The 23,011-nt window shown below is 42.0% G+C and overlaps 1 protein-coding gene across 4 annotated transcripts in view; it reads left to right on the plus strand.

The window, feature by feature from the left end:
* The first annotated feature begins 340 nt into the window (after positions 1-340).
* The window catches only part of arid1b (AT rich interactive domain 1B (SWI1-like)), a 51,509-nt gene continuing 28,838 nt past the window's right edge, over positions 341-23,011 (plus strand). The window contains exons 1-4 of one of the 4 annotated variants that reach the window (XM_056405119.1): positions 341-1,785; positions 5,232-5,426; positions 14,949-15,107; positions 20,509-20,622. In XM_056405119.1, coding sequence (XP_056261094.1) covers positions 535-1,785; positions 5,232-5,426; positions 14,949-15,107; positions 20,509-20,622 — 1,719 coding nt within the window. In that variant the 5' untranslated portion in view covers positions 341-534. The remainder of the gene's footprint in view (positions 1,786-5,231; positions 5,427-14,948; positions 15,108-20,508; positions 20,623-23,011) is intronic. The other 3 variants (XM_056405120.1, XM_056405122.1, XM_056405121.1) reach the window with 3 other exon arrangements.

The raw sequence follows: 23,011 nt of genomic DNA on the forward strand, positions 1-23,011 counted from the left end.
AACCTCCTGTTTCAACAGAGTATTTCAATCACATTTTGATAATGATGGATGAGTATTTAGCTTCATCCAAATATGTTATATACCGCTGGATTTGATCAACGACCATGAGTCATGTTATTAAGATGAGCAACATGTGGAGGTTTAAATGTATATGTGTATTTAATGAGTAATATGTGAGAATTTATTTGTTTAATAAATGAATTGTGTAAGAATAAGTTACTGTTTTGATTTGAACAATTCAACACTAGGCCTATATGGCTTATATATAGACATATTAAGGCACTTCATGGAGTTTACATATGACACATTTGAAATGAATGGGGATTATTTGCTGATTATTATTTGCTCCCAGTCCACTGGGGTGACCGGGATGACCACTCGGGACATGTGCACCTGACCATGGCCGTGCAAGTGGCATACCCCCCCGGTGTCAGACGGTGACGAGAAGTCGTTGATGTTCTCGAGAGATCCCAACTTCAGACTGGGTGAAGTGGTGGTTCTGCTGGAGGTGCACGATCGGCTGGAGTCCACAGAATGTATAATGTAAATGGACGTACTGAAGTTCTGGGTCCGAGCCGGGCTCACGGGAACAGAACCACCACCGCTGGAGGAGCTCAAACAAGGAGAGAAAGCGGGGATTTAAGGCCGGGGCCGTCCCTTTCTACGATGACCGATATGGAGACGGGGATGCTCGGTGGGCATACACTGAAAACCCTCGGCGGCAGTGGCGGAACTGCCCCAGCTGTTACTGGACCTCCTCCTCCTCCTCCTCCTCTATCATCATCATCATCATCATCATCATCATCATCATCATCATCATCCCACCACCACACACCTCCGCCGTTCAGCCACTTTTTTCAGCAGCAGCACCACCAGCGGCAAACCCACAACAACAAAAACAACAACATAAACAACATCCAGCGGGGCCAGGGAGAGAGCAGCGGGAACAGACAACGCCATGGAGGAGAAGAAAACATCCTCCTGGTGGGGAACAGCCGAGCAGAAGAGCGCCACCACCAGTACCACCTGAACAAGAGTCAGGAGGAGGAGGAGGAGGAGGAGGAGGAGGAGGAGGAGCAGCGGATGGATGCCAGCCTGGGATCAGCCACCAGCACCACCAACAACAACCCTCCTCCAAGTGGGACCAGCTCCGAGTTTAATCATTATTATGGGAATGGAAGAGGAGGGCCTTGCTTTGATCAACATGGCGGACAACAAAGCCCAGGGACTGGGGTAACAGCGGCGCTCTCGGTACACAAAACCATGGACCAGGTTCAGAACTCCCACGAAGGCTATAACAACAACAGCCCGTACAACCACTACCCGAACTATCGACCCGGCTACGGGACTAGTGGATACGGAGGTATGATGAGTCCCTCACGCCAGGGGAACAATCTGATGGGCCCGGGCAGCGGTAGCTCGGCCGCTGCTAACCACAGCAAAGCGGTTATGGCTGCTACCAGCTCCCCGGCTGGAGGTGGAAGCGGCGGCGGCAACACCGGAGGATTTCAGCGGTTTCCTGGACAGGGTCAGCAGCAGCAGCACCCGTCCGGGGCTACACCGACTTTGAACCAGTTATTGACGTCTCCGAGCCCGATGATGCGGGGCTATGGAGGTGGATATCCAGACTATAATAATCCCTCAGCACAGCAGCAGCCGAGCATGGGGTTGGCTAAAGACATGGGTTCCCAGTACGGCTCGGCTGCTCATGGCTGGGGAGGACAACAAAGAAATCACCCAGCCATGAGCCCGGGGAATAACGGGCAGGGAAGCGGCAGGTCCCAGGTGAGTAACGCCTTGTTAAACACTTTGTTGTTTGCTGATAAACTCACATGGATAATCAGAGACAGTCATCTTGTTCCGGCTAACGTGCTAACCTGCCAGTTAGCCGCTATGCTAACCCAAATAGCTAACCTCAGTTAGCTGTTGAGCTAGGTGTAGTTTTTATTTCCACTGCAAATAGACATCATGTACACAGCCCGACACTAATTAAAGGGCTTATTTTATTGTCAAGCAAATAAGGCCTCGTCTTTAGTCAAGTAGTTGCAGAAACATTAATAAATAACCACCAAATGAGTTAACAGTAGTTAGTAAAGTCATGGTTTTGGTTCTGTGTCCAAGGTGACTCCGTTTTTAGCTCGCGAAGCTAAGCTAACATTAGCATTTTAGCTGTAGTTAACCGAACCGCACAGGCCTGCAGAGGCTGCATGTATGTATGCAATCACACCGCGGACTGTAGCTGCTGTGACAACATATAATCAGCTGTTATAGTGATAAATGAAGTCTGGGGACTTTGACATTTGGTGACAGGATCTGACAGTTAGCTTTCTGACAGCTCCATTCAACCCTGACATCTACTTATTGCCTCATATATGCTAATTATCTCTTTTGAGGTAATTTGAGGTGTCATTGCTCTGTAAGTTGCTTCTGTTGTTGGAGAACAGACCCCCCCTATAGAGAGGAGTTTTATCAGCGGTGTGAGATATTGGTGAGGCCGCTCCTTTAGTTTCAGATCTGGCCTCAGCTTTGTTGGGTTGGAGCCCATTATGGCCCCATCGACACACAAGAGCCCTGACCTTCACACATGCAGATTAGCCATGTGCCCATTACCACCGGCATAACACTGGAGCTAAATAGTCAGCATGCTTCCCCCCACCACAACATCCAGGGCCTGCAGGAGGCCTGAGCCCCCCCGCCCTTTACCCACACTGCCTCATGGATCACTCCTGTCTGGTCATTCTTGTTTCATGTCGCCGGGACAGTTCACCATAACCTGATCATTAAATACACTGGAGGTTACAGAGTAGGATGGTAGAGTCTTTTTGCTGCAACTAATGACTGCTTTCATTATAGATAAATCATCTTTTTTTTTTTTCAATTAACCACTAGGTCCACAAAACAAATAAAAAAATAAAAAAGAAATAAAAAAGAAATAATGAAAAATACTAATCACAACTATACTGAGGTTTCAAATGTCTTATTTTATCTGAATCAAAAATCCAAAACCCCAAAGAGATTCAGTTTAAAGAACATATATGAGGAAGAGGAGCAGCAGTCATACTATTAGAGGAACCTGAGAATGTGAAGCCTTTTTTTCACAATTCTTCCCTAAAAGTGGCTGAAGCAATTAATTGATCATCTGAATAGTTGCTGATTATTATTCTTTCAATTAGATTAGATTAGATTAGATTAGATTCACTTTATTTATCCCACAACTGGTAAAAAGTCACATACTGGCACACTCCCCACCAGGCCAGCCACTGGAGTGCCCCATGATGTGACTTTTTACTTATCAAATGATTGACTGAGAAATTAAATTGCATACTAATCAGTGTGTTTAAAATAAAAAAAAGTAATATTTTCAAAGACAATACTACATTTTTATTTTTCTTGTATTGTGCAGCACAAGTCATTTGCAGCTATTGTCATAGGTAAGAGGCACAACTTGGAGGATGGGATACAAATCTTTGCTATTGTGCAGCGAATAGAATATTCGATGGTCAGAAGAGTCTTTAAAGATTCTGGAAATGCTCTTTAAAACACCAGTAAGTGCCGATAAATGACCTCCTGAGTTTTTCAGTGATTGTCAGCGATTTATCTTTCAGAAAAACTGATGCTCGGCATGAGAGACACATTAATACAAGAGAGGCACAAACTAGGGCAAACCAACCTCCCGATAAGTCATTCGGGATGTTGTTTATCGGTCTTTCTGTCTAGGACATTTCAGATTGATTCACAAAACAAACCATTATTGGTATGTAGTATCACATCCTTATGTCGCCCAATCCTAGTTTTAAATAAAACCTTTAATCCTTAATGTTTTCTTCCAGTACATGATGGATTTGTGAGCTGCTCTGCCAAAATATCTCAAGCTTTCATTGTTTTACTGGAATAATTTAGCTTTAATCAGCTTCTGTAGAGTTTTATGACTGATCTGAGAATCAGACTGTCAGATGTTTTACTGAGCATCGTTGATGGCCAAGTTTCCCTCCCTTCTGTTTACATCTGGATTATTGATCAGGTCTTTTTCCAGCTGGATCATCCTCCCTTACTACTACCAGCTGTGTGGACTTGGCAGAGCTCCAGAGCCGCTCCACTTTGTTTTTTATGTGTATTTTCTTTTCTCAGCTGATGGATGGAGATGTTCCATTCAAAAAAACATGAAAGAACAGGATTAAATGTCTGGATCATTTGTGTGTGCGTGTGTGTGTAAAACCATAAATGGTTTCTATTTTTAGCTGCAGCCGTGAAACATCTGTTCGCACTGAGTCACTTCTCTCACCTACTATTATGTCAGTGTGTCAAATACAGTGTGTGTGAATATTAAAGTGTACCCAGGTGTGACTGTTGACTCCAGTTTAAAGTGGCCTCCCAGACTTTTGGATTTGTCACATCTTGCTGCTCCAGTTGATTCTGTTCTGACATGAGAGTTTAGTCCCAATTTTGTTTACATTGTACCTGATGATACATTTGCCTTTGAGCTAATACATTAGCTGCAGAGTAGGGCACCATGAGCTGGGTGTGACGTAACACAACAGTGACAGTGTCCTATCCTACCATACTGGTTCTCGAGCTTAAAGGTAGACCCCCCCCCCCAGTTCTACGTTTGTACCTTTTTATACAGAACGGCGGCGTAACATTCTCGCCTTGAGCAGGCTGTGGAAAAGGTAATCAGGAAGGGCAAGTTGTGTCAGGCTTGTGTTGTACAAGGTAATGTCTGACCATGTTGGAAATCAAAAGTGTTGATAGTTAATCCGAACAGCCACACTGGAAGGTAAGGTGAAAAGTCAGCGGTCACAGAGGTGGGTGATGTGATATATTTTATATGGAGATAGTAGCGCATGCTTTCAGGTAGTCTCTTCAGGACGACATCGGCTTTTCACATTAAAGGTGACATAAATAGTTGTGTGAAGAATAATGAGTCTGAAGAGAAGTTCAAACCATGACTCCTTCCTCACCTCTACACAGCTGAACCATCACGGCATGAGGTGGGTGCGGTTGTCAGGTCATCGGTTTCAGAAAGTCACAGATATGGTCGTACACAACAAACCTAAGTATACCTTAAGTACACTCAGAGGTGCCTCAGAGTGTACTGTTCCCTTTAGCTGCTAATACTAGTGTTAAATGCCTTGTATTTACTACTACTCTGAGTACACATGTTGCCTTTGTAAATTAGCAGCAAGGTCTGTGGTGACAGAATCACTCATCATCCAGTCATTTCTCTTGCTCAGGTGCCGGCCATGGACCCGATGGCGATGAAGCGCTCTCAGCTCTACAGTATGAGCAACAACCCGTACTCCCAGCAGCAGCAGGGGGCGCCGTACCCCGGCCAGCCCTACGGCTCTCCCTCCCCCCACAGATACCCGATGGGGATGCCCGGCAGAGGGCAGATGGGGATGGCAGGGATGCAGTACCCTCAGCAACAGGTAGGAGATGGTCTGTCAACCTTTTTGAAAAAGAAAAAACAACTTAATTTCAAACTCTAAACGTACTGATACTGAACTTGTATCAGTACCTTAGTTTGGGTTTGAATCCGTTGATACCCTCTGTGACTTCTTGATCACTTTTGAAGAGAGATTCTTATTTATTTTGCATCTGATGGCAGCGGTGCAGGAACAGGTCTTCCATTCGTATCTTCAGGTTTCAGACCAGACTTGGGTCTGGCGGTTTGGTTCAGGTCTTTTACAGATGTTTGTACGAGCTGGTTTCAGGTCTCATTTTTAGGCCTGTGCAAGATTAGATGGTTATCCAATAGCGATGTTGATAATTAACCGTTTAACCATTAACCAACAATAAGAATTTTGACCGATTTAAAACTAGCAGTTAAACAAATGTATGTGTGTATACATATATTTACTGTATATCTATGAGAGACAATCCCCGTCATTGGATACTAATCCTGGCTGGTGGAAAGCTAATCAGATGTGCTTCTTCCCTGCGGGTCTCACAGTTAACAGACTGCGCACCAGGCTGACCCCACAGCATGTCCACATGTTGCTATTTCAAAATCCAGTAGACAAGCTGTCCGCTATGCTGAGGGCCGAGATAGACCTGCCCTGTTTATTTTATTTTGAGGTCTGAAAAATGTGACTACAAGTTTAGGTTTTGTTCACCTGTTGGCTGTTTTTGATCATTAATTAGCCGAGAGAGGAGGAGGAGGAGGAGGAAGTTTTCCTTACAGCGCTCTCCGCACTGCAGGATTCAGTCAGTGTTTTCGCGTCGTTAAACTGTTTATACATTAGAAAGTCTGGCTACTATATGCTATTTATTTGAAGTTATAAAATATTTTCCTACACAGGAGGTCTAGGCTATTATGCCGGTTCTGCACGCAAAAAAAAACAAACCATTTGTTGTATTGGGTCACAGACCCTCATCCGTTCTAGTATATTTTAATCTTGTCGGTTAACGAGCATTGGCTAAATTTCAAAATGAGCATCCTATTATCCAGTTATCTTTGGGTTTGATTTAGGTTTTTGGTATCACAAAGCTGCCTCACTTGTAGTTGGGTTACATCACCCTGGTAACCTGTGCTGCCAGGGTAACCTGCTGGGCCAGGTTAGCTTCAGAGGATCTAATCAACACCTGCCAACGGTGTAACTACTGACCAATCAGCTCACTGTAAACAGTCATTATTCATGCAGCACATTTCAAACACAGAAGCAATTAAAAAAAAAAAACATTAAAACTATAAGCAATAAAAAACAGAATAAAATCAATGCGGACAGAAAAAAATTATATTTAAACATGAGATAAAATGAAATAAAGAACATAAAATGAAACTAAAATTTAAAAACACAAAAGTAGTAATAGAGCAGAAATGCAGTTATAGTGCAGCTGCAGGCATAAGTTGCCCTTAACCTCCTAGGACCTGGCGTCCACATATGTGGACCTCACATTTTGGGTTCTCTAGACCACAATACTAACTTTTTCTCAACAAGGGCCTGGTGACCACATATGAGGATATTATACTGCCACTCAGTAATCGAAATTTAAAACTAATGTCCTCATATGTGGACATCATTTTTCTCAGGTCCCAATCAGCCTATATAGCAAAGAATAGAGCTCGGGTCTTAGGAGGTTAATGCAATAAAGGAAATAAAGAAATCAATCAATCAAAGGCACCGAAGAACAGCAGAGGTTTTAAGATGGATGTTGTTAGAGATCAGTCAAATCGTTTTGCTGTTCCAGACTTCACTCTGGTTCTAAGGAACAGAGGGAGGGTTCATCACAATAAATAAATACATAATAAAGATAAAGCTGCATTTTAATTGAGAAAAGATTCTTTGGTTCCCGACAGGATTCCTGACAGTGTTAATGCTGTTACTCTTATTCCATCGCTGCAGCTCAGAAGTGAAAATTAAACCCTCTGCTGTAATGTATCAGAAAACGACACTCTGAAACAAATGATCCAACACAGTCTACAACTAAATACCACTGAATGTTTGTCAGCCAACAGCCAAATGTTGGGAAATGGGTGAGTTGTTGTACTGGAGCAGCTTTTTACGCTCACAGCTACAGTCTGTAAGTTGTCCTTTGTGTGCTCAGAGCGGTTCAGTGTTTCCTGCCACTCTGAAGCTGGGATGAACTCACTTGTTTTGAGAGACTTTGAGCTGGTTGTTTGTTCATGGAGCAGACCCACTGATTCATCTGCAGCATCACCGCCTCGTCACCGGATGAGCCGCTCGCAGGACAACACAGCCATTGATGCTGTCAAACCACGTGGCTCCCGCAGAGGGGGCCGTGCTGGGCCGGGCCGGGCCAGTCTGGGTCAGGCTATTCCTGGTGCAGACTGGGCTCCGGCTATTTTTAGACTCCAGACTTCTGGTCTGGGTCTTGTGCTGCTGCTCAGAGCAGAGGGGCTCCTCCAGGTTTATCAGTGTTTACTGACGACTGATGCTGCTTCTGAACCGCCAACACTGACCTCCTGTAACCTTCAAAGCCAACTGTATTGAACAGCACTTACTGCGGACTTCAATGAAGTATAGAATGATATAATCGACACTCCACTGCTGTTCATGTGTAGGATTAGTGTCATTTTATCCAAATTATTCCTACATACACAGCTTCTTTTTCATGCATGTGCAGTGGTTCCAGACGTCTGTATGCGGCCATTTTTACCAGTGAACTTTATCATCAAAGATGAGCGTGAAAGGGAGTCAAAGTTAATGCTTCCATGTTGGTCGATGTAAAAACTATTTCCAATCATGACTTCAAAACACAACCTCTTTACAGTATAAGCGTTAAACTGAGGGTTACATATGTAACTATGGTTCTGTGAATTCCTGGTGGCTGCCAGATGTAAATAAAAGGAATAGAAGTGACGTGATGGAGCTGTGAGGAGGGTGGGGCCCCTCGTGGGTGGGTAGTCTGTGTTTGAATAAATATTTTGAGTTTGTATAGCAGGCGTGTTTAAACTGAAACGAGATGTTTAGTTGCTCTTAAATGAGTTTAATATTATATTTTATAAAATTCTTCTGACAGTGGTGGCGGCGTGGAGGCTCCAGTATAAAACCCTGTGGGAAACCCTGGTATCCTTTTAACAAGATGCACAATCCCTCCCAGCTCCAGACATGACCCAATTAATCTCCTAAAGACCCCTGGGACAATGGTTTGTTTTTGGGCCCCTGTTGACCCCCACTAGAGATATGTCATTATGTGTGTCATTATTTGCCCAGACACCAACCAGTACTCTACAGCCGAAACGATCAGTTGATTAACTGATTACTCAATTGAAAGAGAAGTCTTGTTCCAGCTTCTGGTTTCCCAGTTTTCTCGGACAGTAAACACAGCATCCGACCGTTGTGTCGTCAGGGAATAATGATGAGCTTTTTCATTAATTTGACATTTTATACACTGAACAATCAATCGGCTGTTGAAAACAAATCGTAAGATGTATTGATAATGAAAATAATTGTTGGTTGCAGCTCACAGTACTTCTGTGATGGAATATGACCTTGCCTGAGGTTTTCTGTCTGTAAATGGCCATTAAACTCTGTTTGGTTGATAAATGGTATAAAAGTTTCTGAAACGTGTCTAGAAATATAGATATTCAGTTTATGGTCATGTCTGATGAAGAAATGGGTCAAATTGTTGGATGTCAGAAGCTGGAACCAACTAACATTTAAAATTTCTGCTTAAAAAATGACTAAAACAATTATTTGATTATCTAAATAGTTGCAGATTAATTTTGGTTGCAGCTCTACACACAGTTTACAAGCTCAGAATCACTTGCCACAGTGGTCTACAGTGCGCTACCATATAAACACAACCTTCTGGGTTTGGATCTTTGTTTTCACTGATCTCTCAGTATTTTCTTGTCTCTTTTATTTCGTTCGACTTTCTAGTAAAAGTTGTAATACCAAACACATTTTTGAAGTCTTGAGGAAACCTCTCTGTTGGATCCTGGTGTCTGCTGTTTCCGGTGGACCCTCTGCAGGTGGTTTTCTCAGCCATTCTCTCCTGGCTCAGGTCTCTGTTCTCAGGTCGTAGATTTCTCGGATCTGTTTTCTTCCCCTGGAGCTTTTCCTCTGACAATCCTCTGATGTCGTCTCACAGATTCCTCCAGAGAGAGATTGTCATCACCGAGTAACGGCGACGTTATTACATCATTACAGGTTGACAGAGGTTTTTTTTTTTTTTTTTTTGGTTCAGCCAGAGGGAACTTGTCAGTGATGTTGTCTCTGCTCAGATGAAGACAGCCACAGGGGCTAAGAGAGGAAAGGTAATGACTTTTATGTGAGCGAGGCCCCAGATGGCCTCAGGACTCTTCCTTTATTAACTCTCTGATTTCAGATGAAATTGGATGTCGACCAGTCAGCGTCCCCCCTCTGTGCTGGTTAGATTGATCCTGGTTTTTGGGTCCAGGAGGTTTCTTTTCCACTGGTGACTTTCTGACAGAACATTTTAGAGCAATTCTTCAAGTCTGAAACCCAAATCTGGGACTGTATCCTTCATATTTTTCAAAGGAACAGTATGGAAACTGTGGGGAAACCCTCCAGATTAAGGTCCATTTTAATCAGGTTATTTGCGGGTTTTGAAAAATCTCAATAAGAGTTAGAATTCAGGTCCTTTTTGTTTAATTCTCACGATTGTTCATCATCAGTTACTGTCCCAAGATATTTATATTAATTTACAACTTACAACAAAAATAATTTCCTTAGTTTTCTCTGTATTTACCTGAAGGAAACTGGCAGATTCGTGTCAACAAACACTTCTACTATACCTCATTTCATCCTCAGGGAACAAACCAACATTCGCTGTGCCATGGGCAAATTTATCATTGCAAACATGCAAACGTCTTGCTTTGTCCGACCATCAGTGCGAAACCCAGAGAGATTCAGTTCACTGTGATAGAAAGCAGAGAAAATGATTTCAAAGATCAATCGATCATCAATATTTCTCACTTCACCCTGTGGCCTCTGTAGCACCGATGTTACCACACTCTCATTAAGTCTGCTTCAGACTGCAGACATCATCATCATCATCATCATCATCATCCCTGACTCCTGCTTTCATCACCACACTGATATTACACCGCGGTTGCTGAAGTGCCTGAGCACATGCAGGAGTTGCTCTTGAGCAAGGCAGTTAATCGTCAGCGCAGCTCCAAGCGCTCCACTTCTCACAGATTGCAGTCTGGTTGCGTCTTATTGCATTTTGTGTCAGCTTGTATTCCCGAGGAGGGCGTGAGCGTTCAGGGGGAGAACGGTCTAATGGGAAAGGTCTGTGGAAGTGTTACAACACCTGATTTAAATACAGGATCTCAACCTGTCTGTACACCTTTTTTAATGTTTAAGTATAGAGCTTATTATAATTAGTTTGTGTCAGTGAAGCTGAATCAGTTTTGGTTTTCAGACTGCAGCAGCAGCAGCAGGAGGAGGAGGAGTCGGGCTTTGCTGTAGATCCTCCGGAACCGGTTTGCTCACTGTTGTTAGAGGAAGAACAAAGATTATTGAAACTTCCTGGAGTTGATATGTTGAGTAACTCGTATCAGAGATGCACCCCATTCTGCCACTTTAACATGTTGGTTTCATGTCTGATAAACACACTGATCCATGGACAGTGTCAGATTTAACTGTAGCAGACCAATGTGAAACATGCAGAGAGAGAGAGAGACTCAATGAATTATCTCAAAGGTCCCATATAGTATAAAGGTAGATGTCCATGTGTAGTTTGATTATAGATCAGGTCTAGGTTCTATATTAATACTGTGAAAGTATCAAAGCCTCAGTCCACAGAGAAATGCACACAGCCTGTATTCAGAAACTGAGCCTTAAAACGAGCTGCCAGGACCTCTGTAACATTGTGATGTCACAACAAAGCAGACACCGGCCTAAGGCCCGCCTGCCTGGACCCACCTTCCAACCTTGCAGGATTTTTTGGGGGATTTTGGTTGTTTACTTGAAATCTGCTACATTTTTATTCAATCACTCAGAAAATAGTCAACCGATCAGAAGAGAGGCTCAGGGTTTTAAAAAAACCTTTTATATTTTTAATGTTCATTTATGTCAACATCATCCTTAGAGAAATCATCTAAGTAAGTAAATCTTTATTCATATAGCACACTGAAAATCTGCTTAACAGGCTGCAAATTAAAACATAAAATGACGAAAGCAAATGAGTAAATAATTCTGTCAAAGACGAGCACAAATAATTAAAAGAATAAAACCAAAGAGAGACAAATCAGGTCAAGGGAGCTTCAGTGAAATGCCTCTGAGAGCAGGAAGGTCTTTAGTCCAAATTTAATGTCCTGTCATTTTCTGCTTGTTCGCTGTCACATATCGTGAAACAGGCAGACGAACTCGCTCTCTAAATAAGATTAAATGATGAAACTGATGTGAAAGCGTCAATGGATTCCCTGTGAGAAGAGGAGGGTTCAGTTGGAAGAAAAAAAGTTTTAAAAATCCATCAGTGATGCAGCCTGAGAGAGAACTGAGAAAACACTCTTCTTTGTTGGTGTCGTTACTTTGCAACCCCCGACTCCTCTGTGGACTGGCTGACATATTATTTCTGAAGTACTCCCGTCACGTCTGAACGAAGACTGAACCAACATTTATGTAACTAGAGCCCCTGCTGGGGGGGGGGGGGGGTGACCAGGGCAAAAGGATGGAGTGAAACTTAGTTGACTGAATATGATTTATGTAGGGAGAATAAATAAATAAAGAGTTTGCTGATGAAACATCAACATGGATCCTTTTTTATAAGTTGCTTTCCCCCATCATTGTTAATGATCAATGTCGTGCCAGTTCACACTTAAAATGAACTAGTTCGGCCCTTTACTGCATGTCATTCCCCCTCTCTCTGCCTCCCCATTTCCTGTCTCTCTCTACTGTGCTATCCAATAAAAGCCCAAAAAAATATACTTTAAAAAAATGAACTAGTTCAAGGTTCAGTTCATACAGATGAAAAAGAACTAGCTCACGTTCATTCTTCATTTAAAAAATTTTTTGAACTAAGTTCACAGTTCCAAAAATGAACTAGTTCACATTCATTTGTTCCGTTTCTTTTAAATAAAAGCCGCTATTCTTTTTCAATAGAACCTTCTTCTGCCCATCCATCACCACCAGTTGTACATCACTGAGGAATCACAGACATGGGTTACATTTAAAATCCATATATAAATATAATCCATCTGGGTTTTCACTTGTTTGTTCATAAAACTGCTTCAAATGCTCAAACAAACTGGCTTCAGCAGTAGTAGATGCGTCTGTACTGTCTGTACTGCTAGCACCAGCCAAGCTGGGCCGTGTCTATGGAGACGTCATGTGGCGTGCCGTAAAACTGTTGTAAAGCGTGAGCTAAAACTGTCGTTCATCATTTGTTAACTGATTCGTTCAGTTCACCGTTCACAAAAAACAAAAGAGCAAGAGTTTGTTTTTTTACAAATGAACTGTTCACTGAAAAGAGCTGCAACATACTGTATCTCCAATATGGTTATTTTTCTCTTCTCCCACACTTTCACCAAGTAACTGGCTCATTTAAATATATATAATAAATACTGAACAAAATTAGAAATGCAACCCTTTTGTTTTTACTCAGTTGAAATAAAAATTAAAAAAAAAGAAGTTCTACACACGCAAAGGGTTTATTTTGCTTACATATCTAATTTTTTGACCAGCTCAGGGTACACCTGTGCATTAATCATGCTGTGTAGCAATCATGCCTCACCTGTCAGAAATGCTCACTGACATAGAGTAGAGTTAAACACGTTTGTGAAAAAAAATAAGAGAAATAAACCATCTGTGTGTGTAGAAAAAAAGTTTATTTCAACGCATGAAAAATGGGAGTAAAAATAAGTGTTGCGCTTGTATTTTTGTTCAGTATAAAATGAAGTGTTATTAATATATACACAGTAGTGTGCAGAAGTCTGGCCCTTCATGGACAAATCCCATGTTTAGTTCATTTTTGAATCCAAAAAAAGTAATTAATGGTTAATGTGTGTGTGAAGCACTTTAAAACCGGCTCAGTGTATGAACTGTGCTCTCGGCTTTGGTTTAGGTCTGGTCGTCAGCTGATGTGAAATCAGCAGGAATGCGTTTAAAATCATAAACGTGGTCACATCCTCAGTGATGATCATGTGATTCTCCTGTGACTCTAATAAATGTAGAACAAGCTGTTGTTCACAGTCAGGAGACATTAAGAGGCGCTAACAGTGAAGGGGTCAGAGGTCAGAGGTCAGATGTCCCGGCACCTGGACAGTATGATGACCAATTTATAGAGTCATGGAGTTGTGGAAGGGTTTTTATTCCAGGCAGAGACAGTTTGATAATATATGTAATTCTCAAGGGGTGGGGGTGGGGATTTTCAGGAAAGTAAATATATAGGTCACTTTCCAAGAATTCTGCAGAGTGTGTTTTCCGGCTTGTTTCACATTTCCAGCAAAGTGGAAACAAAGTGAGAAACAACTCAAACTACACCGTCCTCTAAATGTGTTTTCAGTAGAGTCTGGGTGACGTGAAAAGGTGGATATTAACAGTAGATAAAAGCTCACCAGAATATCACTGCACAGCTCCATTTCAATGACGTCCTATGTAATAATGCATTGATCCTATAGGTTTATGTTATGACCACCAGTGTTAATTATTTCATCTTCATTAGGCATCACGGATGGCTCTAAATCCTGCAATACCCATGAGCCCCTGCCTCCATCGCTATGGAGCGAACAAGTGTTAAAGTCGCTGAATTCATCCAAAATGGATGCAAAATTTTAAAGTAATCAACGACCAGAGACTTTCTAACACAGCTGTTCATCTCTTGTACTGAGTGGAGACTTTCATGTCCATCCAAGACACAGACGTAGAATAAATGTAACGTTTGTCAAGTTTTCATCCAAATTTTAACCGGACATCCAGAAAATTATCAAAATAAAATGCTAATTAATGTGAGCTTCTCTCCTCTCCTGCTGTGTGAGTATGAGTTGGCTGGTTTATGGAGGTAAACAGCTGGTGGAGCTGATTCTCCAGTCGCTGCTGTTAAAGCACTGCAGAAGAAGATGAGGTCATTAAAAGAGCTTCAGTCGAAGCTCAAACGATGGAAAAACATGTGATGGAAATCTGACATTTCTGTTTGTTTCCTGTATTTTGTGTGAAGAGGGTTCCAGCCTCCTCCTCATCGCTCCACACAGATCTGATGTTTTCTCTCTCTCCATACTTTGCTTTTTATCTACACAACTTTTCCCCCTGAGATACTTTTAAAATAGATCTTTTATTCTGGTTTAATTTCCAGTGTTTCCACTCAAACTGAAAATGCTCATAAAACCTGGTGGATGGAAACACACTTAGTGTCAATGGTGAAAATGAATGGGTCTTTCAGAAGTGATGGGACCCAAAATAGCTCTGACCACAACTGAGCTTGGCTCAGTTTGTCTGTAGTAAATCAGCTGTCAGCGCGCCGACTCGTTATTTATTCATGGGAGACTCATTTCACTGATGTTTGTTGTTTCTCTTCAGATGGGATCTCAGTACAGTCAGCAGCAGCAGCAGCAGCAGCAGCAGAACATTGGTGGTTACTGTCAGCCGGGCCAGCCCCCATACTTCAGCCCCCCACAGCAGCAGCCAGCTGCCCCCAGCCAGCCGCCGTACATGCAGCCCCGCCCACTCCCACAACAGGTACAACTAGAACTCCAAAGGCTGTTCCTACAGGGTGGTCGCCTCCTGAGGGCAACATGTGACACAGACACTGTTCTCACAGGCTGGTTGTTTCATTCTGATCAAATCATGAAACTATAGACTTCCTACAGATGTTTCACAATAAAAGCCTTCAAGGGAAAGGAAGGGAATGTTCAAGAGCTGCAGGTAACAATTATTTGTCCTCGTCAGTCCTTTTCATTGAATCGATTATTATTTTCTTGATTCAGTCTATGAAATGTCACAAACTAGTGAAAAACTCCATTGCCACAGGAAAAATACTCTTTGTTTTAAGGTGGATTTTCTAATGTTTTAGAGAGTATAAGGAATAAACCAGTGATAAGTGACAACTGAGAACATTCCCACAAAAAGTCCACACTGCAAACGTCCCACAACCCGAGTCGGCATCTTCATGTCACTTCATCATGTCATGTCACTCCATCAGTCCGAAACGCAAACATCTTTTCACAAACTGTCATATGACAAGATGACATCAAATCCAGCAAACGTTTGATACTCTGTGCTTCAAAAGTGACTGAAACAATAAATCAATTAGCAAAATCATTCACGATGAATTTTATTCCGATCAATTTATCGATTAATCAACTAATTGTTGCAGCTCTAGATTGCTACTTTAATTGCTTGAAGGCTTTTAATGTGAAAGAGGCAGAAAAAGAGGAATGAGGAAAGAGACTCTCATTAAAATATGGTCGTGTATGAAAACAGAAATAAGAAATAAAACCTCAGACGAGTAAAGGACACAGTGGGAAATATCGAGTAGCGAATTGATTCTGAATTGGACTTGAACTCCTTGAGTCCTTCACACCACTAGAAGAATGAAAATAACAAACCACTGTGGGGGCGGCTGTGGCTCAGAGGGCAGAGCAGGTCGTCAATCCCCGACTCCTTATAATGAAGTGTCCTTCAGCCCTGATGGTCGGGCCAGGACCCTTCACGGTAGCTGTCTGTCCTCAGTGTGTGTGTTCGTTTGAAGATCACAAATCAGACAGACAAAAGAAACATCTCCCTGAGCACTGAGTCAAATATATCGGATCAGTCAAACAATCTCAGAGAAAATTAACTGGCTGGTTGATGGAGTTTAAACAGCTACAGAGACGCCCCGGCCTACAAATCATATTCTTCACACGTAACTTAACTTAGAACTCACAGTCATCAGATTAAAGGAGGAGTCAAATCACAGCCTTGAAGCTTGAAAAGAATAGACCCAAAATAAAAAGGTTATTGTTTACTGTTGTTTTACCTGTTTTACCTGTTTACCAGTCTTAAACCTGGGCTCAATCAATCAGGCAATTGCAAATGAAACGGCTCAGGTTTCTGGACTTTTTTCATGACAACAGGTTTTTTTATGGACTAAAGCTTGGGTGTATTTTGTTGAAGGAAAGCTTGTGGTGAAAATGGTGAGGTGTCGTCCCTCACAAGCCGAAACAGTAAGGAGCTGCTGCAGGGATGTGAAGATCCTGAAATGCTTTGCACAGATAGAATCAGGAGACTTGGAGCTTTAAAGTATATTTTTTTGGGGCTTTTATGCCTTTAATGGACAGCACAGTGGAGAGTGACAGGAAACGGGGAGGCAGAGAGAGGGGGAATGACATGCAGCGAAAGGCCGTCCGATGCGGGATTCGAACCGGGGCCGACTGCAACGAGGACTGTAGCCTCTACACATGGGGCGCCTGCTTAAGCCACTACGCTACACGACGCCCCAGGAGACTTGGAGCTTAAAACAATGTAGAACTTGTCAAGGTTGAGTGAAGACCGGCGTCCGGGACAAACCGAAAACACACCTAAGGGACAGTGTCGGCTTAATATAATCAATATGCAGGTGAAACTGTCAGGTCCCTATGTGTGTGAGGAACATTGAAGGAAGTCCAATCACAGTAATATAAAGCAGGATTTCCCCTGAGACACCCCCACTCTGACAGCCTTAATTAACTCTGCGAGAGAGCGATGGGAAAGAAAAGAAAGTGCTCCTGGTGTGAAGGCTTCAGACCCGCACAGAGTTTCTCGTTGATTTCACCTTCACAGACAGTTAAAGGCAACACACAACAGACGCTTTGAATCACATCAGGTCACCCGAAGCCTGTAGCACAATTTGAACAAATAAGAATATGTTAATAATTTATAATAACTTGAGTAACATCCATTTAGCCTAAACTACACTGTTTGTTCATTCGCTGTGGCTCTGATGCTGCAGTGGTTAATGAGCTAACTCCTGGGCTGATCTGGGCGTATTTTACTGGAGCAGCATCAGCTAGAATAAAGTTGATCAAAATACAACAATAACCCTTTGTTTACTGTGTTTTCATCTGCTAGCGTTGCAGTACTGTCGTCATTTACTGCAGCCGGGCTTCACACTGCGAGCGAAAATGAGTTTGTATGAGTGTTTGCAAAATACAGATTTGAATCAGTTACCGCTCCTCCTGTGTTGTCAAAGCTGAATGTAGAAAACATTCAGGTAGCAGCTGTTTTTTATTAATGTTAACTCTGTGAGTAACTCAATGATAGAACAGAATAAAACCAGTCAGTGTACTCAGCCAAAGATTGTCTGAGATAAAAAAAAAAAAAAAAGCTCCAGAGAGTGTTTCTGTAGTTTCAATATGTCCATCAGAGTGAGACGTCTTCTCTCAAGAGGTTCGATGATTTCAGGAGTCACATTCTCCCAGTTAAACTTTCATTTATATGAGATCAATAATTTAATCAGGTCAGTGTCATAGTTTTGAATCAGGTCCTTTAGTGTCTGGATCAAGCAGCTTGTGAAAAATAAGGTGTGTTAGATTCAGTGTGTCAGATTCAATCAACATTGATATGAATATAAGAATCAGATCAATCGGTCCGTCAGCAGACACTCATTATTAACGGGACATCACTGAAGCTAACGTCTGACTTCAGTTACATTTTACACAGTCAACGAACAGACTGAGTTTATTATGCACGATTTTTCTGTCTGTGGCATTGATTCATTTGGTGTCATGTTCTTCTGTTCTGGTTTCCTGTTTCCTTTATTTTACAAACTCCCCCCCCTGCTGGAGTACGAAGTATAGCCATTAGCTGCGTACCAATGCGGGGGCCTTTGGTAGCTGTCGTAGACCACGAAGGCCAAACTGAATTGAGACGGTCTGGGTCTACGGAGAATGTTTTGACCTTACCTGTCGCCTAGCAACCTTGACAACACGTAACTTTTTTTTATACCAAAACCTTGAGGTGTTAAGGCCCTTGTTTTTAACAGTTGTACCATTAGTTGTTCAACAGAGCTGAAACCCAATACTTAGATTTAAAAGTGTAATCCTTGGGCTCTGTGTTACCGACTTCCAATGAATCTTGGGATAGTTTGGGCCACAAAGGATCCACCCGTTGGCGCCTATGTTACACAGAAAAAGAAGGATGCATTTCTCGGCTGCATTTGAAGGAGTTCTCAGTCGCTGCTGTGATGCAATCGGTCTTCAAATGCAGCTTCAGAAGGATGAAGCTCCTGAATTGGGACACAGCTACTGTGTGTTAGGAAGACTTGCAGCTCACATAGATTTCAGGTGCAGTGTTTATATGCGCATGTCAGGAGCCAATAAGCTCCTTTGATTAGTTAATTGCCTTATTGACTTGTTTAGTTTGGTTGTTGGGTTGTTGCTTTTCTTTCTAGGTTCATTTGTTTGTTCACTTTATTCTCCTTTGAGTTTAATTCTGTTTGTATGATGTTGTATTGACAGAAGAGGTTTGTGGGACTCTCAGTGTAGCTAATTGAATTTGTGTTGTTGGTATTGTTAACTTTAGTTGTGTTTCTGTTACTGTTTTATTCTAGAAACCACATAAACACAGAGTGTAAACCTGCACAGTCTCCTAGTAAAGCTGCAGGAAACTCCAAAGTGTCTTGTGTATTGTAACGGATACACCACAGTAATTACAAACTCCACAACCAGTAATATGAGAGACACCACATGTGACCTATAGCACACAGTGGCCACACTGTACAGACAGAAGGTGTAGTGAGGATGCACTGATGTGAGGAATAAATAGCCGTCTTTCCACAGAGCTTAGAAGTGTTCGCAGGGCAATAGCGTATAATGATGTGGCGCCATGTGTCAACCCGCATTCATGCTACTGTTTAGATATTCTGTTACTGATTCTCAAATCATTTTTTTTCTTATTTTCTAACTCGATGCAGCAGTTATCTGCTAAAAAAAAAACTGAAAAGAACTTCAGAGGAAATTCTGTTGTAATTAAACTAATGAGTGATGTTTTTAGCTGCCAAATAATAATTTCAAACATTGACTGGTGTCTGCTTGAAAAATGCAGTGGCTTTGTCTTCCATTCACATCATTGTCATCTGGTTTTTTGTTCATTAAAATGACAGAATTGCAGCATAGTTTACGTCCTTGTTTGTGTTTTGTTTTTTTTTTTTTTTTTTTTTTTTTTTTTTTCAAAAAGTTGCACAAGCCTGTAGGGAAAAAATACGCTCAGCAGTGACTACAGTGTGCTGTAGCTCAGCTTGAAAGCTCAGTCATGACCTTGGAATATAACGCCTTTACCACAAGGTCCATTTAGTAGCTCTTCTGGAGGTTTTGAATGCATCACACTGTCATCAACAGCAGATTAAGTATGCTTAAGCCCCTTTTCCACTGGTCAGAAAACCCACTAAGACCCGCTAACATTGGGCTTTTGTCGGCAATCGGCTCCCTGCTCCTGGGTGAACCTGCTAATTTTTGCCCTTTTTCCTGTTGTAATGTCTTTCAGAGCACAAACGGCACAGTGCTGTTAATCCAGAAATGTCCCAGCTACACTATGCTCTGGGGTGAAAGAATGAGCTGCAGCCCTGAAATAAGTTTTAAAAACACACAATCACTGATTGAAGTGTCTCACACAGACTCTGACACTGTTACAGCAGCAGCAACAATCCGGGGATGAGACGTGATAGATCTGTTTTACTTGTTTGCTCCGCAGCTAGCACCTCACTCTTTCTCCACTGTGTCTGTGCTCTACAAGTGCATGTGATGACATCGCCCCCTGCAGTTGTGTGTGTCCTCAGTCTGAACAGAAAAGGCAAACTCAACTGTTAGTGGAAAAGGGGTCAACTGGCTTTTATTATTGGAGTTTACGTGCGTTAAAAAAAGTTGCTTATACCCACCAGTTTTGGTGTAAAAGGTATAAGATTCCACAGAAATAAAAAATTAAAAGTACCTCTAAGTCTCCCCATTCACGGTGATTTAAAAGCCAGCATCAGTTTGCTGTTTTAAGAAAGCTCCAGAGCAGCTGCTAAATGGACACTGAGGTGAGATAGTTTTGGTTCCAGTGAGAGTAAAAAGATGATCCGACAGGTGTGAGCTCTTGAGTGTTTTGTAGTCTAAACTTTGTTCCTCCGTCTGTGTTAACGCAGGAAGTGCCGCAGGAGGCGTACGGGGGCCGGGGCCAGTCTGCCGCTATGACTCCTGGTAAACCAAACCATGAGGAGATGAGTCTGAGCCAACAGGAGAGACCGTCCAGCCTGCCGGTGAGTCTGAACAAAAAAGCACATCACTCAGCTACAGAGGAGAGATGATGCTAGCGGCTGCTGTACAATAACGTCTCACAAAAAAAAAAAAACATTTATTTGTCATTAAATGGCAACAAATCTGAGAAAAAGTGTAAGGAAATCTGCTTTAACAATTTACAGCATCGAACATTAATGATGTTAGCTTAAATATCAACCGCCTGTATCAAAGCCTGTGATTGGCTGCAAATAAAGTCAAGTTGTCCGTGTCACACTCCTGATTGACTATATTGACCGGCCAACAGAAGCTGCAGATGAGGGATGAGGGTTGTTGGGACTTTCAAAGTAAACAGCACCATTTCTACAGATGTTTCTGAAGGCAAACATGTTCATGATACTGTTTTGCTAGTTTATACTGGTTGCATCACAAGGCTTAGTGCTTTATAGTCAGTAGTAAAGTTTGTCAAAGTTGTGTGAGGAGTGGGTGAACGGACCAATGTTAAAGATCTAAGCTGACTATCCTGTCCTGCACTGCTTACAGCGACAAGGAAAACATTTTTTTTCCTTTTGTCTTTTTTTCTTTTATTTTGAAATCCCTCACATCTGGCCAGACAGTTTTCTTCCTCAGACTCTCAGCAAACCGTATTTACAGGCCTGTTTATCCTGAGGTTTGACTCTCTGCCCTGATTGTGACAAAGCAACAGATCATAAAGGGTGAAAACCAACAGATGGAGCAATATAATATAGAAAGAAGAGTTGTTTGTTGTGTCAGGCTCAGTGGTCGTGATTCAGACTCTCGCTGTGTGACAGATTGAACATGTTTCAGACCTTCCCTGCTGTCTGCAGGCTCTGATTGTTCTGCGGCTTGTTGTTGATAATGATGCCGTCCTCTTTCCTCTCAGGCTGAACTTCGCAGGTATCACGCTCTGAGTGCCTGATATTTCCTACTGAGTTGATTTGTGGCGTCCGGGGCCACGCACAGATACACATCTGAAATAATGACGTGTCCTTGTGATCTGTAGCTGAGCTTACATTGAACTGTTGTTTACATTTAAAAGATGTTTACAACTAGTTTTCAGCCCTGTATGGACTGCTGTTTTCTCCGAACCCAGAGAGAAGTCTGTCTGTTGTAAGTGACTTATAAATTATAGTTATAAATTACTTTATAAAGCCCAAAGGTAAGGTAGGGAAGAAGCAGAAAATAGTCAAATAATAGATAATAATATAAAATCAGAGAATAAAGAATCTTAAAGTTTCTAGTAACCACTGATGTGGTGATTTGTAGGTTAAAAAACATTTAAAGCTCTAAAACTGGAAAATAATTTTTTTTTTAATCAGCTATTCTTTTGACTACATTTTTTGCAATTATTTCGTTTTTGCTTTATTTTCTCGATCATCTGGAGCCCCTGGGCATTTGCCCGCTTTGCTTGTTTGGTTTGCCTGGTTTGCTTTGGAGAAACTCTGCTAGACATGTTTGGTAAATCCATTATGTAGATAAGAAACAATAGAGGCCCATTTATAGAGCCCTGGGGTACACCTGTGTCCATCTCTGAAGGTGTTTCCCAAATAGAGAGTCTGTGAAATTGATAAACTCTCAGTGTGAGTCAGGAAAATTCAGCGACTTGAGCAGAGCATTTTCCAGTCAGTATCACTCCTCCGTCAGTTTGGTTGCAGAGGTTTCACTCTGTTAGAAAAACCTTCAGGAACCGTTTTATAGCTGCTCGAATGAAATCTCCTTCAGCTCTGATGGTGAACGCTCCCGTTTCTCTCTATCTATCTGTTTCTCTCCTTGCTTCTCCTTTTTATCTCTCTACCTCCCTTTCTTTCTGTTTAAACTGGTTCCATTGTCATCCCTTTTGTCTCTTTACATTAAGCTTTATTCCCTCTTTCACATGCAGTTTTTCTCCTCTGACTCCCTTTTCCTCTCACTATTATCTTGTTCCCGTCCTCTTGCCCTCCCCTTCTCTCTCTTTTTTTCTTCCTGTCGTTCTCTTTCGGTGCCTCCTCTTTGAAGTCAGGGTGCTGATGCAGTTGCCATGGCAACAGGCGGAGGGGAGACGGGCTCTGTTGCAGGAAGGGAAAATAAAAAAATCAGCAGAAATCAGCTAAACCCGAAAGCCTCACAGAGTCTTTAATAACTTCACTACAGAGTCCATGATGCTGAGATTATTTCCTCTAGTTTAGATATTTACAATGTTTAAAAACTTGGTATATTTTTTGCGGATTGTCGCTCATGGTCTCACTGGCATTGAAGCAGTGCAGAGAACATAACACATCTTCAGTTTCATGTTACTGATACAATAATAATAATAATAATAATGACAATCATTTACAAAGTGCTTTACATTGTTGAATGAGGATTAAAACATTTCAGGATTACAATTAAAATAAATAAATAATAAAACAATAA

Source organism: Seriola aureovittata, chromosome 19 (assembly GCF_021018895.1).
Source record: "Seriola aureovittata isolate HTS-2021-v1 ecotype China chromosome 19, ASM2101889v1, whole genome shotgun sequence".
NCBI classification, from domain to species: Eukaryota; Metazoa; Chordata; class Actinopteri; order Carangiformes; family Carangidae; genus Seriola; species Seriola aureovittata.